Source organism: Panthera onca, chromosome D2, assembly GCF_046562875.1.
Source record: "Panthera onca isolate mPanOnc1 chromosome D2, mPanOnc1 haplotype 2, whole genome shotgun sequence".
Classification (NCBI taxonomy): Eukaryota; Metazoa; Chordata; class Mammalia; order Carnivora; family Felidae; genus Panthera; species Panthera onca.
In genome coordinates this window covers 42,996,450-43,013,551 of record NC_138349.1, presented here as the reverse complement: position 1 = coordinate 43,013,551, position 17,102 = coordinate 42,996,450, and the positions used below count along the sequence as shown (strand labels likewise).

The 17,102-nt window shown below is 36.3% G+C and overlaps 1 protein-coding gene across 3 annotated transcripts in view; it reads right to left on the bottom strand.

Moving 5' to 3' along the window:
- The window catches only part of WAPL (WAPL cohesin release factor), a 92,847-nt gene that overhangs the window by 57,973 nt on the left and 17,772 nt on the right, over positions 1–17,102 (bottom strand). For 2 of the 3 annotated variants that reach the window (XM_060642291.3, XM_078434488.2), the window contains exons 3-4: positions 5,647–6,690; positions 3,178–3,296 (exon numbers count right to left, since the gene is read on the bottom strand). In XM_060642291.3, coding sequence (XP_060498274.1) covers positions 3,178–3,296; positions 5,647–6,690 — 1,163 coding nt within the window. The remainder of the gene's footprint in view (positions 1–3,177; positions 3,297–5,646; positions 6,691–17,102) is intronic. The other variant, XM_060642292.3, reaches the window with a different exon arrangement.

The window sequence follows — 17,102 nt, the reverse complement described above, 5'->3', positions numbered from 1 at the left end:
CATGCCATGCACAATTTCATACAAACCAAAGCGGCACCTAAGCATTAATGACTATAGTCTATATATTCCATACAGACTATATCCCACACTGCCCTGGCCCCTGGGCTCTCACCCCAGAGCAAAGCTCTGAAGTTTTAAGTTTGTTGATATTAGCACCGGGGCGCCTGGGTGGCTCAGTCGGTTGAGCGTCCAACTTGGGTTCAGGTCATGATCTTACAGTCTGTGAGTTCGAGCCCCGTGTCGGGCTCTGTGCTGAGAGCTCAGAGCCTGGAGCCTGTTTCGGATTCTGTGTCTCCCTCTCTCTCTGCCCCTCCCCCACTCGTGCTCTGTCTCTTAATGTCTCAAAAATAAAGATAAACATTAAAAAAGATTAAAGAAATAACTCGAGTTCAAAAAAAATTAAATTAAAAAAAATTAGCATCAAGCACTTTTTTTTTTTTTCTGGTGAGGGGTTGGTCACATGAAGGGGTACAAAAGTATAGCACAATTACTTTGAAAAGATTCCAAATTAGCTCTTTACAGAGGTAAAAGAATAAAAATAAAATGAGGCCATTAAGACTTGGCTTTACTCATTCTTGGACACCCTCATTCTTGAGCTGCTCAAAAGCAGTTCAATCTGCAAAAGATGTTGACAACTTGCAACTTTCAACAACAAAACAAAGAACAAGTTATATAAGGAATTTTTTATTGAACAGGTAAAGTCAAGCAAATTATTCTGAATACCCATGCTGGACCATATTAAATGACTTACATAATGCATAAGAATGGACACCCCCCACACCCAAAGAATGAAGTTGGACCCTTAACTTACACCATATACAAAAATTAACTCACAATGGATCAAAGACCTAAAACTATAAAATTCTTAGGAGAAAACATAAAGGAAAAGTCATGCATCTGATTTGGCAATGACATTCTGGCAGCAAAAGAAAAAGCAAATCGGGACTTTACTGAAATTAAAAACTTGTACATCAAAGCATACTATCAAGAGAATGAAGGGACAAGTCACAGAATGAAGGATCTATGTGCAAATTATTTATCTGAGATTAATATCTAGACTACATAAAGAACTATTAACAACAACAACAAAAAAAACTCAATTCAAACATGCACAAAGGAGCATCTGGGTGGCTCAGTCATTTAAGCACCCAACTCTTGTTTTCAGCTCAGGTCATGATCTCACGGTTCATGAGTTCTGATGTGTCACTGCAGAGCCTGCTTGGAAGTCTCTCTCCCTCTCTCTCTCTGCCCCTACCCTACATGCTCCCTTTCTCTCTCTCTCTCTCTCAGAATAAATAAACTTAAAAAAATTTTTTAATTAAAAAAAAATTTAAGGAAAAAAATCAGGGGTGAGAGGCATTAAGGAGGATACTTGGGATGAGCACTGGGTATTATTATATGTAAGTGACGAATCACTAAATTCTATTCCTGAAATTATTACTGCACTGTATGTTAACTAATTTGGACTTAAATTTAAAAAAATGTTAGGGGCTCCTGGGTGGCTCAGTCAGTTAAGCGTCTGACTTCAGCTCAGGTCATCTCACACTCCGTGAGTTTGAGCCCCACGTCAGGCTCTGTGCAGACAGCTCAGAGCCTGGAGCCTGCTTCAGATTCTGTGTCTCCCCCTCTCTCTGCTCCTCCCCTGCTCATGCTCTGTCTCTGTCTCAAAAATAAATAAAAACGTTAAAAAATGTTAATGAACAATTTTGTAAGATTAAAAAAAAATCAAACATGTACAAAGGACTTGAAAAGATATTTCTCCAAAAAAGATATACAAATGACCACTCAGTACCACAAAAAGATGCTCAACATCACTAGTCAGGGAAATGCAAATCAAACCATTAGATATCATTTCTCACCCATTAGAATAGCTATTATAAAAAAAAGAAAGAAAGAAAAAATAGCTATTATCAGAAAAAAGGGGGGAGCACATGGGTGGCTCAGGTGGTTGGGCATCTGACTCTTGATTTCAGCTCAGGTCTTGATCTCAGGGTGTGAGTTCAAGCCCCGCATTGGGCTCTGCGCTGGGCGTGAAGCCTACTTCAAAACAAAACGAAACAACACAACACAACCCAGAAAATAAGTGTTGGTGAAGACATGGAGGAAATGGAACCCTCTGCTGGTGGGAATGTAAAGTGGTTTAGTCAAGGTATAAAACAGTGAGCTAAACACACACCTACTCACTCAAAAATTCTACTCCTATTTATCCAAAAGTATTGAAAGCAGGGACTCAAAATGGCCAAAAGGTGAAAACAACCCTAGTGTCCACCAACAGATGAATAAACAAGATGTGATAAATACGAAATGTTCCTCTAAGAGAAAGAAGACAGGGAAAGAGGGAGAAGGCCATGTGATGGAGACAGACAATGGGGTTATGCAGCATAAGCCAAGAAACACCTGGAGCCACCAGAAGCTGGAAGAGGCAAGGACAAATAACCCCCTTAGTGTCTTTTAGAAAGCAAGACCCTCCCAACATCTTAATTTTGGATTTCTAGCATGCAGAACTGTGACAGAATAAACATGTTTTAAGCCAGCCAGTTTATGGACAACAGTAACCTTCAATATATTTATATCACATAATAGAGGAGTTGTACCAGTGGATGGCAGAGTCTGGTCTTCTCTTCAATAAAATACCCTTGAAAAACAACAACAAATGTAGTATATACATACAATGGAATGTTCTTCCACCATAAAAAAAGGACTGAAATTCTGATATGTGCTACAATATGGGTGGACCCTAACAACATTATGCTTAGTGAAATAAGCCAGACACAGATAAGGTAAGAATTGTAAGATTCCACTTACACGAGATAACTAGAATAGGCAAATTCATACAGACAAAAAGTAGAATAGTGTTTACCACAGGCTGGGAGGACAAAGGGGGAGTTATTGTTTAATGGGTAGAGTTTTTGCTATGATGAAATGTTTTGGATATAGATAACGGGATGGTTACAAAACACTGTGAATGTATTTAACGTTACTGAATTGTACATATAATAAAAATTATGCTAAGTATATATTTTACCACACTTCAAAAAAATGCTTACAATTTTTTTTAAAAATTGACTTACATTCTTTGAACCCAAAATTTGTTAGTAATTTTCAGATTAAAAACTCCAGAACTGAGTCCTCCAATAATATATAAATAATACAAATCACTGATAATGCTTTACTTACCCGTTTGGGACCACTAAAAATCTTTCTGGTGTTTTCTTTTGATTTATCTCCTTGTTTATTTGGGGGCTTCTTCACACTTTCAGGCACACCAGGCAAATCCTCTGTAAAATCCAAGTTTTCTGAAATGGTAATCAAAACTAGCTAGCTTTCCAATATTTCAAATTATCTCCCAAACAACCTATGAACATTTGGGGAGTGGCATTTTGCAGGGTAAAAGAATACAGGAATAAAAAGCACCATTCAGTTGACAAAATATCCCTAACGATATTAAGTCTCATTTTGCCATTCTCACCCTCCTGGCCTGCCGACCCCAACTTTAGAAGAAAATCAGAAACCAAGTTAGTATGTATGTGCTTCAGTTTTATTTTCTGTAAATGGCAAAACTGATTCTTTTCTAAAATAACTGCTGGGTATCTACGGACACTGACATTGGGCAGTCTAGTTTAAATATACACACAGTTATCTACCTTTAACATTTTTCTAGAGCTTAAGTATACTGAATCATGCTGGCCTTCAAAGAATGTCTGCTTGCACCTACAAAAGTCACATTAAAAAAAAAAAAAAGACAGCTATTTTTGGCAAAAGATATAAAATGACCTAGTACAATGTAGCTCAATGATTTGTGGGTCTTCATACAAAAATAACCAAATAATTAGATAAATTCCTAAGCAGTTAAAATTTCTTCTAGCCTAAACAAAAAAGTAAAATAGGAAGACTTTTCACTATCACTAGCCCAACCATTAAAAATGTTCGCTATTTCATGGGGCACCTGGGTGGCTCAGTCAGGTAAGTATCCGACTTCGGCTCAGGACACGCTCTCAACCGTTTATAAGTTCGAGCCCCGCACTGGGTTCTGTGCTGGCAGCTCAGAGCCTGGCGTCTGCTTCAGATTCTGTGTCCCCCTCTCTCTGCCCCTTCCCTGCTCATGCTCTGTCTTTCTCTTCCAAAAATAAACAAACATTAAAAAAATTTTTTCAAAATGTTTGCTATTTCATACATCAGTTGAAGACCCTGGATGTATCAAATGGTCTCTAATTTTTTAATTTTATTTGGTAGCAATATGAAAGAAGTTTTTGAAAGGGAGCCTGATGATCTCATATTTCAAAGCTTAAAAAGTTACATTACCCCAAAATGTAAATTTCAGCCAGAGATTTTTCAATTGCTGATCAAAATAACTTGCTACCAAAGTTAGAAGAAAGAGCTAAGTAAATTGCAGGAAGAAAGGAGCTCAGGTTTTGTGCATGATTACTTATCATCCTCCTGACAAAGCAACCCTAAGCTGTCTGCCCAGTCATCTCATGTGACTAGCAAGGATGCTGCAAACTTCAATTCTCCAGAAGAGATTCAAGACAACACTGGCTGAATTGATAACCCCCTTATTTATTTATTAATTTTTACAGTTAGAGGAGTAAGGAGTGAGCCCTTAGGGACTATTCTTATATGCCTCTAGTTTTGAAGAGTGACTCTAATCTAACAAAACTATTTTTAGGCCAAATAAAGCAAAATAGTAGGTAGTCTCAAGTATGACTTATAATGTACACAAGAATCTATATGTAAGAATACTATTAGAATTCTAATTCACCATAATGACACTTCTTATATGACTTAACAAGACAAAAACGTTATTTAACAAGTAAAGCGATACAGAGAAACTATGTATTTGGTTAAATATATATAAATATAGCCCCTGGATCCCAGAGGCTTTTGCTTACTCTTCCTCACTCAACAATCAATCCACTTCACTAAGCCCTTGTCAGGTAGTGACTTAATTATAGCGAAGCTAACCTACTTGTGTTGGTCTCTCACAGTAGTAACTATCAACTCCTTGAGAGCCTCCAGTCATTATTGGCCCTACTATCTTAAGAGACAAATTAAATTTTCACTGGTAAGAGTGAATAAATACTTAACTAGCACTTTTTAATTTTATTAAATCAACTCAAGAGGATGATTTTTAAGATTAACATTTACTTTCTAACTTTAAACTTAAGATTTCTTGACAATGTTTTAAAACATTAGTTTACTTTTGAGCCAACTACAAATGCTTTTAATCAATTTTAATTTTCTAATATTTCCCTCATTACAAACCATCTATTATCTATGTAGTTCTAAATGTCCAAAATCTACCAAGTCCCCAACTGCATTTGGATTTTCAAAGTTGAAACATCAAGATGTCTAATATCCCTGTACACACACACACACACACACACACTAAAATTCTCAAGTGCTAAAGGCAGAATTAAAACACAAATATTAAAAAACCCAATCTATAAATTGATCCTTACAATGTGGAACTTGATTATGAACATTTAAAACACTGTACCTCTGGATAAGGTACAATCTGTGGTTCTAAATAATACTTCTATTAAAATTAAACATAACAAGTTAAAATTAAGTACCTAAGCAGAAACTCAGTAGCTGTTGACTTAAACTTAAAATGCATTTACTTGTAATAATTTTTTTAAGTCTTACCTGCATTATTAGTACTAGACTGACTGTCCTGGGAATTATCACTGTTTTCAGGAGGAGGCTGCAAGGAGGGTGATGGAGCTGTTTTAGTTCTTTTTTTGCTTGTCTTTCTTTCCACTTGACAGTCATCTTCATCATCATCTTCACTTTCACTGAGATCATCAAAGCCAAAATACTTAATTTTGTAATTAGAACTCCCAGAACCTCCTTCATCACCTCCTGTCTCATCATGATCTTCAAAACCAAAAAATTCAAGTTTAACATCCTTTTTGGATTTAGTATTACTAGGTCGAAATCTAGTAGTGGTCTTAGAAGTCGCAATATCTGCCTTTTTTCTTAGACGACCAGCTTCTCCCAAATCTGCAGGGGTTGATGCAGTGAACTCATCCATGCTACGTTCCATAGTATCCTGTATGGTAACATTACAAACTGACAAGCAAGATGGATGTAAAACAGTGTAATCTCTAGTCCGTCCAACCGTCCCTCTAAAACTGGTCCCAGAACTTACACTGCCTTTCTTTGCCTGATTCAGGCCATCTTTACTTGATTCACTGTTTGCTTTGGCTAAGGCCTGACTGGTGCCGTCCATTAGCTTATCAAAACTTGATGCTCCTTGTGAGGATTTTGCTTTATTCGCCCTACAGTACGTCCTACAGTTGCTTGGCCTAAGAACACTTTGCACGATGTCTTCTTCAATGGCTTCATTTAGATTTTCCAACCGGTTTTTAAAATCTTCATCCTTCATCTCCAAAAGAGGATCACTATCCAAACCTAAAATACAATCTTCTGATCTGATATCTTCAAAATCATTATCCCATTCATACAAACCAGTTCTTACAGATCCCTTGATGGAAGATATTTCTGATGGAGATTCTGACCTTTTTCCAAGTTGGGAGTTCCAAGTATCATTTGTTTCCTTGATTTCATCAGCTTTGTATCCAGAAGCTACTGTTGTTTCTGCATTGGATTTCTTAGTACTGTCTTCAGCATTTTTGTAAATATGGTGACTATTCTTTTCATATTCTTCACTAAAATTCTCCACTTTATCTATAAAAATTAAAAATAAGTCAAGGATAAAAATTTAAATGACATCAATGTAAAATTTAACAAATAATGATATCTGGCTAAGAGCACAGAATCAGTCTTGAAATAACTGCAATAAGGTTAAACTGTAAAGAAATTAATGAATGTTTACATATTTGACATTTCCCCTTCCACCTTTTAGTGACCTCTCCCTAGTCATTCAAGTCCCTTAAAATCGTTATCCTTAATTCAAGAGATTTCAACAGCGTTAAGCAACTAGATCAATTCAGAATTAAAGGACTCAGCAAACCTTCTTGGAGATTATTATGGGTTTTTCAAATAAAAATGCTTGAACTAAAATTTATTTAGTAGAATCTAAACAGTGTAACACAATAAATGAAAACATTCCAGCAGTTTATTTCTCTGGTGTAGGGCTGCCCATAAGGTATGCCAGCTCTGTCTAGAAACCCATCTCAGGGTCAGGTTTCTTTCTCTAATTCTGTTTCCATTCTTTCTCCTAACCCTAAAAGCCATATAACTTCAAAGATTTTTTTTCTTAACAGCTGCTCTGGTGCCTAAGTGACTACAGTGGCTATCTATGCATATCCGCAAGTAGTAAATCTTACAGTTACTATTCATTTTGTACTTGGGCAATTCATTTTTACTATCTTTAATTTCTATCATCATAAACATTTTTTGTTAGCCTTTCTAAACAAGATGAAAATATGACTCAAACTGGTATTATGATTAATTCTCCCAGAACTTAGCAGTAGAAAAACAATGGCAAAATGTTTATGCCAAACTTAACTGTTTATACTTAAAAAGTGCACTTACATTTAAGAAAAGCCAAATTACAGATCCCAATTAACAAACCATCAAATATAGGCAAAGGGATGATTACATGAATTCAATGCACAATTTTTAATACTACCCAATGGCTTTAAATCTAATTTAACTTGTTAGATTAATATTTACTTACCTTTAGAAGGGACCTAATACCTGTTTTAGTCTTAGATATTTTCCAGCAGAAAGAAAGGAACTATAGCTTTCATAATCTCAGAAGTACCAATCACTAAGCCTAAGATACTGAAAAGTTGAAAATTAAAAGGTGACTCTGACATCTGAGTCAAGCAAAGTCAAGTCTAAATCAAACCAGAAGAAATACCACCACAGCTTTTACTAACAAGTGAAAAGAGTAGGGTAGCTGAGTCTGGAGACTTACGTTGCCCTGGTTAAACGAGCTCTTCAGAGCTCAGGCAAGACCCCTAACTTCAGGAGTTTTCCTGAGGGCTTTAATTTCCTCATCTGTTCAGAAGGGAAGTCACTGACCTAGGCTACTTTACAGCCTTACCGAAGGAATTATTTCCTAATGAATACATTATGGGAGTGCTTAGTATGTTTAGCTTCACAAAGGTCTGTGAGATGTCATTAAATGTATTATCACATCACTTTTGCCACTGCATAGCACTCTACCATCTTAATGCCAAATTTTATGTAGGCTGTTTCTAATTGTTTTATGTAATAAATATCTTTCTGACTAAAAAACAAAGAACAGCATTTACATGAACAATAAATGTCAGTATCCCTATTTGTAAAAACTACTACTTCGGGAAGCACCTGGGTGGCTCAGTCAGTTAAGCATACGACTTTGGCTCGGGTCATGATCTCACAGTTTCTAAGTTCAAGTCCCACATCAGGCTCTGTACTGACAGCACAGAACCTGCTTCCGAGCCTCTGTCTCCCTCTCTCTCTCTGCCCCTCCCTCCCCCAAAATAAACAAACATTAAAACAAATAAAATATAACAAATTAAAAAAAAAAGAAACAAAGAAAACTACTTCAGGGCACCTGGGTGGTTCAGTCAGTTAAGGTTAAGCATCCAACTTCGGCTCAGGTCATGATCTCGAGTTTGAGCCCTATGTTGGTCTCTGTGCTGACAGCTCAGAGCCTGGAGCCTGCTTCTGTGTCTCCCTCTCTCTCTGCCCCTCCTCTGCTCATGCTCTGTCTCTCTCTCAAAAATAAGCAAAACATTAAAAATTAAAAAAGAAACTACTTCAAGTTTCACTTTTATTACTCCCATTTCTCCTAAAATCAGAGAAAATACATGTTGTCATGTTGTGTTACTATTCTTATAAATAAGCCATCTTTCCTATGTCTAACTTTGTTGTGTGCTTATTATATAAATCTACTTTAAGTACAAAGTAATAAAGAGCCCTACAGAAAATATTCTCATTAAAAGTTGTAACTAAAAGTTACATTAGCAAGTATAATCAACTCATCTATTCAATTGTATAGCAAAAACAACCCTACAGATGAATTATTAAAATACATTACCTATTTTTAAATTTCTAAACATACATTACCAACAGAGTTCTGCATAATAAATGCTGTCCAAGTTCTCCACAAGAGTATTCTAATATATAAAATAAACACCTTCCCTTCATCATTTAGCTCTGCAACAAGTATTTACAACTATATCTTTAGAAGAGAGAGCAAGGCTATCTTATCCTAAAATGCAGAACAATTACTTTCAACTGCTTTCCTCCCTCAAATATCCCAGCTTCTCTGTCACATAAACTCATTTGGTATCTTAAAACATCAAGTGTTAAAAAAAAAAAAAAAAGTAAATAAATATCAGTTATTTTCTTCCAGAGAAGCTATGCATTACTGTTTTAATCTAAATTGACTATATAAACAGAAACATGTTCCTAGCTAAGACAGGTTTAGGAGTTCAATGAACGTGTGTCAATTCTGCCACTTTCTGGCTAAAACAAGGCCTTAAGAAGTTCAGGCTATTTCTTCAGCAAAAAATTAACAAAATATTTCTGAAGGGCAGGTTGAACAGATAAGTATATTTTACAAGTTATACAACATCACATAGATGCAAATTAACATAGCTATTACCACTCTGCCATAATACAGGACGTATTTTTAATAATCTTTTAGCAAGATTTTTCTTAGTGGGCTCTAACCTGTAAGTTCATCAATTCTCCTTTATGCGCCCTGTGTCTACCAGCTTCACGCAAGGAATCCAAAACTACATTCTAAGTCCTACTGTTCTTCAAGCTAAGTGTGAAGACTGGATGTATAGAAAGTTCTTAATTTAAAACTTAGCCCAGCACTATCCGCTATCAGATACTTAATAAATGTCTCTTAACATCACTTGATTTTAACATTTTCTTATTTAAGTAATCTCTACACCCACCATGGGGCTCGAACTCACAAACCCAAGATCAAAAGTTGTACACTCTTCTGACTGAGCCAGCCAGGTGCCCCAACATCACTAGATTCTAGCATCACTAGTTACTCAATCTTTAGTACGTTAGCTAACATATAAAGGAGGGAATTTATCGTAATGAAGGAAACACATGACAAGCATGATGTTAAACAACATAGCTAAGCCAGTAACTAGATGTGCAAAAGTTTGGCAAGCCGTATTATCTCTCTAGGCCTCATACTGCTTATCTAAAACACAGAAAGCAATGGCACATAAAAGATTAATTAAATGCCCACTATTCCCTTGAGGATTCTTAATTTTGAAAGGAAATGGATGATTCCCTTAGCAACAGAAACACAAACATTATCAGTCATTAAAATACTAGGAGTATAGATAGTTTTGTAAAGAAAAATAAATAGGTGGGGTAACAAGTCTTCTGTGAATGAAGGATACTCCTTGAAGTATTTAAAAAATTGGTAAGTTTGATCAGAGATTTATGAATGGGTTTCACAGTTTCTTCACATTTTGTGAAACTGTATGAAAATGTGCACACATGTCTCAGGGAGAGTATGCATAGTTTCAGCAAATTTTCAAACTAAAAAATATTTTTACTGGCTTAAAAGAGAGAAGGAGCAAAATATATGCAGGACATCAGTGTATATTGATTGTGGAATTTCAAATCTCTATGGGAAAGATGGATTATTCAATAAAGGTACTGGAATATCTCAGGGAAATAAAGTTGGATTTTTACCTCAAGTATTACAATATATCCTGGATTAATCAAAGACTTAAATACAGAAAATGAAACTATACATACATTATAAAAGAGAATTTTAAGGGGCGCCTGGGTGGCTCAGTCGGTTAAGCGGCCGACTTCGGCTCAGGTCATGATCTCACGGTCTGTGAGTTCGAGCCCCGCGTCGGGCTCTGTGCTGACAGCTCAGAGCCTGGAGCCTGTTTCAGATTCTGTGTCTCCCTCTCTCTCTGACCCTCCCCCGTTCATGCTCTGTCTCTCTCTGTCTCAAAAATAAATAAACGTTTAAAAAAAAAAAAAAAAAAAAGAGAATTTTAAAAAATACATTACACTGGAATGGGGAAATTCTCAGATACAAAGCCCATAATCCATATTAATTTACACAAAATCTAAAATTTGAGCATGTTAAAGTTAAAAGAAACAATAAAATGTGAAAAACCTAACTGCAACTAGTATTACCAAAAAAGAGGTAAATTTCCTTCACTTAACAAGAGTTCTTACCTATCCAGATGCATTAGAGACGTACATATGGGGGTAAATGCAAAGTTTTTAGAATACAGGAGTGTATCTTTAGGACCTCAGGCGGGTTAAGTTTTTTTAAACCAGATACAAAAAGCACTAACCATAAAGGAAAAGAAAGAAATTTCACCAAAATTAAATCTGTCCATAAAACAATACTATTTAAGAACTACCAAACTAGAGTGGAGGGTATTGAGACTATATAAAGAATGCATATAACTAATAAAAAGATGCCTAATTAAAACATGATCAAGAGACTTGACAACTCACTCAAAGAGAAAGGATATTCAATAAACATATAAAATACATTAAAAGATGCTTAATTCATTAGCAAATTAAAACCATAATAAGATACCACAACACAACCATCAAAAGAGCTAAAATTCACAATATCAAGTATTGTGGGGAAGGTAAAGCAGCTTCAACTGGTGGTAGAGGAAACTGAACTTTGGCATTATCTATAAAAACTAAACATAACACTTAGGACACAACAATTTCATTTCAAAGTACTTACCAAATAGATACTTGTGCAAACATACACCAAAAGATGTATTCAGCTGAACCATATGAAATCTCTGTTTTAAAAATAATCAACTAATAGCAATTCCACATGGTTCAGCATAACAGAACTATGCCCATAGCAACATCATTCTAAAACAATGAGATCTAAATATTCATTAACAGGACAGTCAATAAAGTGGTCTGCTCATTCAAAGAAATTCTACAGAGTAGTAAAAGCCAAACTACATTTCTAGGGCAACTGGGTGGCTCAGTTATTAGTTAACCCTCTGACTCTTGATTTCAGCTCAGGTCATGATCTCAGGGTTTGTGAGATCGAGCCCTGCATCAGGCTCTGTGCTGACAACACAGAGCCTGCATGGGATTCTCTCTCTCTCTCTCTCTCTCTCTCTCTCTCTCTCTGCCCCTCCCCAGCTTGTGCACACAAGCTCTCTCTCAAAATAAATGTTTTCAAAAATGTACATGTCAAATAAATAGACTTACCCTTGAAGCAAGCAGTTTTATTTACACGCATTTACTCTAAAATGAGTATGAAATTAACATAAGTAACAAGGAAACTCACAACTTTGTTTCCTGGTTTTTGCTTTCATACACAATATGAACACCTACCAATAAAGAACAACTTAAAGTATCATACAGCCACATATCTAAATACTATGTAGCTATTTAAAAAGAATGAGGCAGATCTGTGTTATGTAGAGATAAGGTCATTGTTAAGGATGGGATGAGGGACAAGACTTTCCTATCTCTTGAATTGCCTACAGTCTGAGAATAGTCTGTTCATACGCTTAAAACATAATAAAAACTGCCAAAGATACATATTAAGTACCTTAAAGAGTAACAATGGTACTGCAGTTATCTTTTTTGGAATCCTTATCTTTTAAAGAATTCTATCTATGTATGAAATACAATGTCTGGAATTTGCTTCAAAATAAGGGAGACTTTAAAAAGGAGAGTAGACAGGAGCGCACGAGTGGCTCGGCAGTTAAGCATCCAACTTTGGCTCAAGTCACGGTCTTTGGTTCATGAGTTCGAGTCCCTCATTAGGCTCTGCTGACAACTCAGAGGCTGGAGCCTGCTTCAGATTCTGTGTCTCCCTCTCTCTCTGGCCCTCCCCTCCTGGCACTCTGTCTCTCTCAAAAATAAACAAACATTAAAAAAAAAAGTATATAAGAATAAAAATGAAACAAGACTGACCATGAATTAATGTTTACTGAAGCTAGATACATACAGATATACACATGTAACTGTATGCTAGTATGTATATACATACTAACAACATATATACTTCTTTCACCCTTGTAAGAAAGTGAATATATTTCCTTTCACTTTCACCAAAGCCATCAACACAGATGAGGAAAAACAGGCCCAGCGAGGCTCATGACATGAACAGTTACCAATTAAACAAATGGCCAAAACACCCCATAAAAAGATCCACCCTGAGTTCTATTACATTTTACTACCTTTGGTAGCAGCTAAAAATTGAAATACTAAAGCAGATAAACCATCATAATCCACATTAATAGAAGAGATCCAGATAAAGAACTTAAACATCTAATGTTTTGGACAAATGTGTATCACATGATTTGCTGAAGGTTAAATTTAAACAAAACCTTTGACTTTTGACAAAGACGACTGCACAGACAGATAAAGAGGCTTTGGAGACGATTACTGACTAAATACAGGTGAGGTAACTAGAAAAGTTAATTTGGGCAGTAAGGGGTACCTCCATCATATGCAAGCTGCCTTTAAATATCAGAGTGGTTGTCATGAGAAGAGAGAACAAACATATTCAATGTGTAAAGATCATTCAATTCATTGAAACTATAAGGACTAATGAGCAAAAATACTAAAGATCAATTAGAACTGTCCAACAAAGGAATACCTAGGGAAGAAGAAAGTGTACTCCCTTGCCATAAAAGAAGTATTTGATAAAATGGGACTTGATTAAAATCAGTTCTGCTCTGCAGAAGACACTGTTAAAACAATGCAAAGACAAGCCACAGACTCAAGAGAAAATGTCTGCAATAAATATACTTGATAAAAGACCTTTATATAAAATATATAAAGAACTCTTTAAAGTTCAATGAGAAAATAAACAATCCAATTAAAAATGAGCAAAAAAATGTGAACAGGCATCAGCCAAGAAACTATACTGACATCAAATAAGCACATGAAAAATGCTCATCATTAGTCATTAGGGAAATGCAAAAAGCTAATAATTTCCTTAATATATTAAAAATTCTTGGGGCGCCTGGGTGGCTTGGTCGGTTAAGCGTCCGACTTCGGCTCAGGTCACGATCTCACGGTCCGTGAGTTCGAGCCCCGCGTCGGGCTCTGTGCCGACAGCTCAGAACCTGGAGCCTGTTTCAAATTCTGTGTCTCCCTCTCTCTGTGACTCTCCCCCGTTCATGCTCTGTCTCTGTCTCAAAAATAAATAAACGTTAAAAAAAAAAAAAAAATTTAAAAAAATTCTTGGGTGCCTGAGTGGCTCTCAGTTGGTTAAGTGCCTGACTCTTGATTTCAGCCCAGGTCATGATGCATGACCTCGGTTCATGAGTTCAAGCCCCACATTGGGCCCTGCTTGGGATTCTCTCTCCCCTCTCTCTGCCTCTACCACGCTCATGCGCTCTCTCTCAAAGTAAACTTAAAAATTTTTCTTTAATTAAAATAAATTCGTACACATTAGTAAGTCCAACATCTCACACACACAAAAAAGCTGGAGACATAGACAATTTATAGAAAAAGAAACAGAAATGAATTAATAACTTATGAAAAGATACTTTATTTCATACACAATTAAAAATCAAAGTACAAAAAAGGGGCACATGGGTGGTTCAGTCAGTTGACCATCTGACTTCAGCTCAGGTCATGATCTCCCAGTTCATGAGTTCCAGCCCCACATTGGGCTCTCTGTCAGGTTGTCAGTGCAGAGCCCACCTCTGGATTCTCTGTCCCCGACCCCCCCCCCCCCCCCCCCGGCTCCTTCCCTGCCTGCACTCCCCCCCAAAATATATATATATATACACATAAATAATCAAAGTACAAAAAAAAAAAAATCAAACTAGAGGGGTGCCTGTTTGGCTCAGTCAGTGGAGCATACAACTCAATCTCAGGGTTGTAAGTTCGAACCCCACATTGGATGTATGGATTACTTAAAAATAAAAAATAATAAATTTTTAAAAATCAAAAACTAAAAAAGTACCCAATGTTATATGTTCATTATTTCTCAATAAAGCTGGGGGGGGGGGGGGGACGAAATAAAACCAGGCTGAACTATACCTATACTTACTTAGCCCTCAGTATGTGCCTGGTACTGTTATAAATACTTTCTGCATCTTAATTCATTTGATTTCACAGTAACTTTTTGTGGTAGGTACTACTACCAGTTCATATGCTTTTATCACAATTTCAACACCCAGAAAGCTCTGAAAACTAAATTTTTTCATAATACATTCTGAAGCAAAACCTGACCTCACCTAAGTGAGGCTGTTTAGAGTATCCTACTTAGAAATGTATTTTCTTTTTCTGAACAAACACTGATTAGAATGCTGTCTCAGACTCTGATGGGGTATTGATGTAAAATATACACACTTTCTATTTTCCAAATTAATCCTGAATTCCAAGACAAATCTGGTCCCAAAGGTTTCAGATAAAGAAATGTGAACCTGCATCCCATTCTGCAGATAAAGGATAAGAGACATAAGTTACTGTCTGACAGTCACACAGTTATTAAGTGGTATCTGAAAAATAAAGCAACTTAAAAAGAAAACAAAAATACCGGAAGCAACCCAAAAGTCTCACATCAACAGAAACCATTTAAGGAATTTATAGCACATACAGAAATGGACGTGACCATGCAGCAGCATTTTAAATTAAAAAGGGGGGGCACCTGGGTGGCTCAGTTGGTTAAGCATCCGACTTGGTTTCCACTCAGGTCATGGTCCTGTGGTTTGCATGTTCAAGCCCCACATCAGTCTCTGCATTTTACTTAAAGATTTGAATGGTAAAAGGCATTAAAAAAAAAAAAAAAAAAAAAAAAAAGCTTTAAATGGTAATTTAAGACATCTTTATATTTTGGGAAGGGAAACAACCAAAAATGAACTACTGGGGCACCTCATCAAAATAAAAAGCTTCTGCACAACAAAGGGAACAATCAGCAAAACTAAAAGGCAACCAACAGAATGGGATAAAGTATTTGCAAATGACATATCAGAGAAAGGGTTAGTATACAAAATCTATAAAAAAAATCAAACTCAACATCCAAAAAACAATTCAGTGAAGACATGGGCAAAAGACATGAATAGACACTTCTCCAAAGACATGGCCAACCAACACAAGAAAAAACGCTCAACATCACTCATCATCAGGGAAATACAAATTAAAACCACAATGAGATACTACCTCACACCAGTCAGAATGGCTAAAATAAACAACACAGGCAACAACAGATGTTGGTGAGGATGCAGAGAAAGATCTCTTTTGCACTGCTGGTGGAAACACAAACTGGTGCAGCCACTCTGGAAAACAGTATAGAGATCCCTCAAAAAATTAAAAATAGAACTACCCTACGACCCAGCAATTACACTACTAGGTATTTATCCAAGGAATACAGGTGTGCTGTTTCGAAGGGGCACATGCACCCCAATGTTCATAGCAGCTGACAATAGCCAAAGTATGGAAAGAGCCCAAACATCCATCAACGGATGAACGGATAAAGAAGATATGGTATATATCTACAATGGAGTATTACTCAGCAACCAAAAAGAATGAAATCTTGCCATTTGCAACTACGTGGATGGAACTAGAGGATATCATACTAAGCGAAATTAGCCAGTCAGAGAAAGACAAATATCATATGACTTCACTCATATGAGGAATTTAAGATACAAAACAGATGAACATAAGGGAAGGGAAGCAGAAGTAATATTAAAACAAGGAATGGGGCAAAACATAAGAGACTCTTAAATACAGAGAACTGAGGGTTGCTGGAGGGGTTACGGGTGGGGAATGGGCTAAATGGGTAAGGGGCACTGGGGAAGACACTTGTTGGGATGAGCACTGGGTGTTGTACGTAGGGGATGAATCACTGGAATCTACTCCTGAAATCATTATAGCACTATATGCTAACTTGGATGTAAATTAAAAAATAAATAAATAAATTTAAAAATAATAAAAATAGTTTTTAAAAAAACAAGAAAAAGACATCTTTATATTTTATAAAGTATACCAAAACACCAAAGTTACATGTAATTTAAAAGATAAAGCCATAAAAAAAAAAGATAAAACAGTAAATATCAAACAGCTTTCAAAAGTGCTACTCAGCTGGGCCCACTACACAGATAGTCCAAATCACAGAGCAGTCCTGGTCAATTTAACCTTCCCACATGCCCCATCAACATTACCTATGGAAAGCCTTAACTATGACA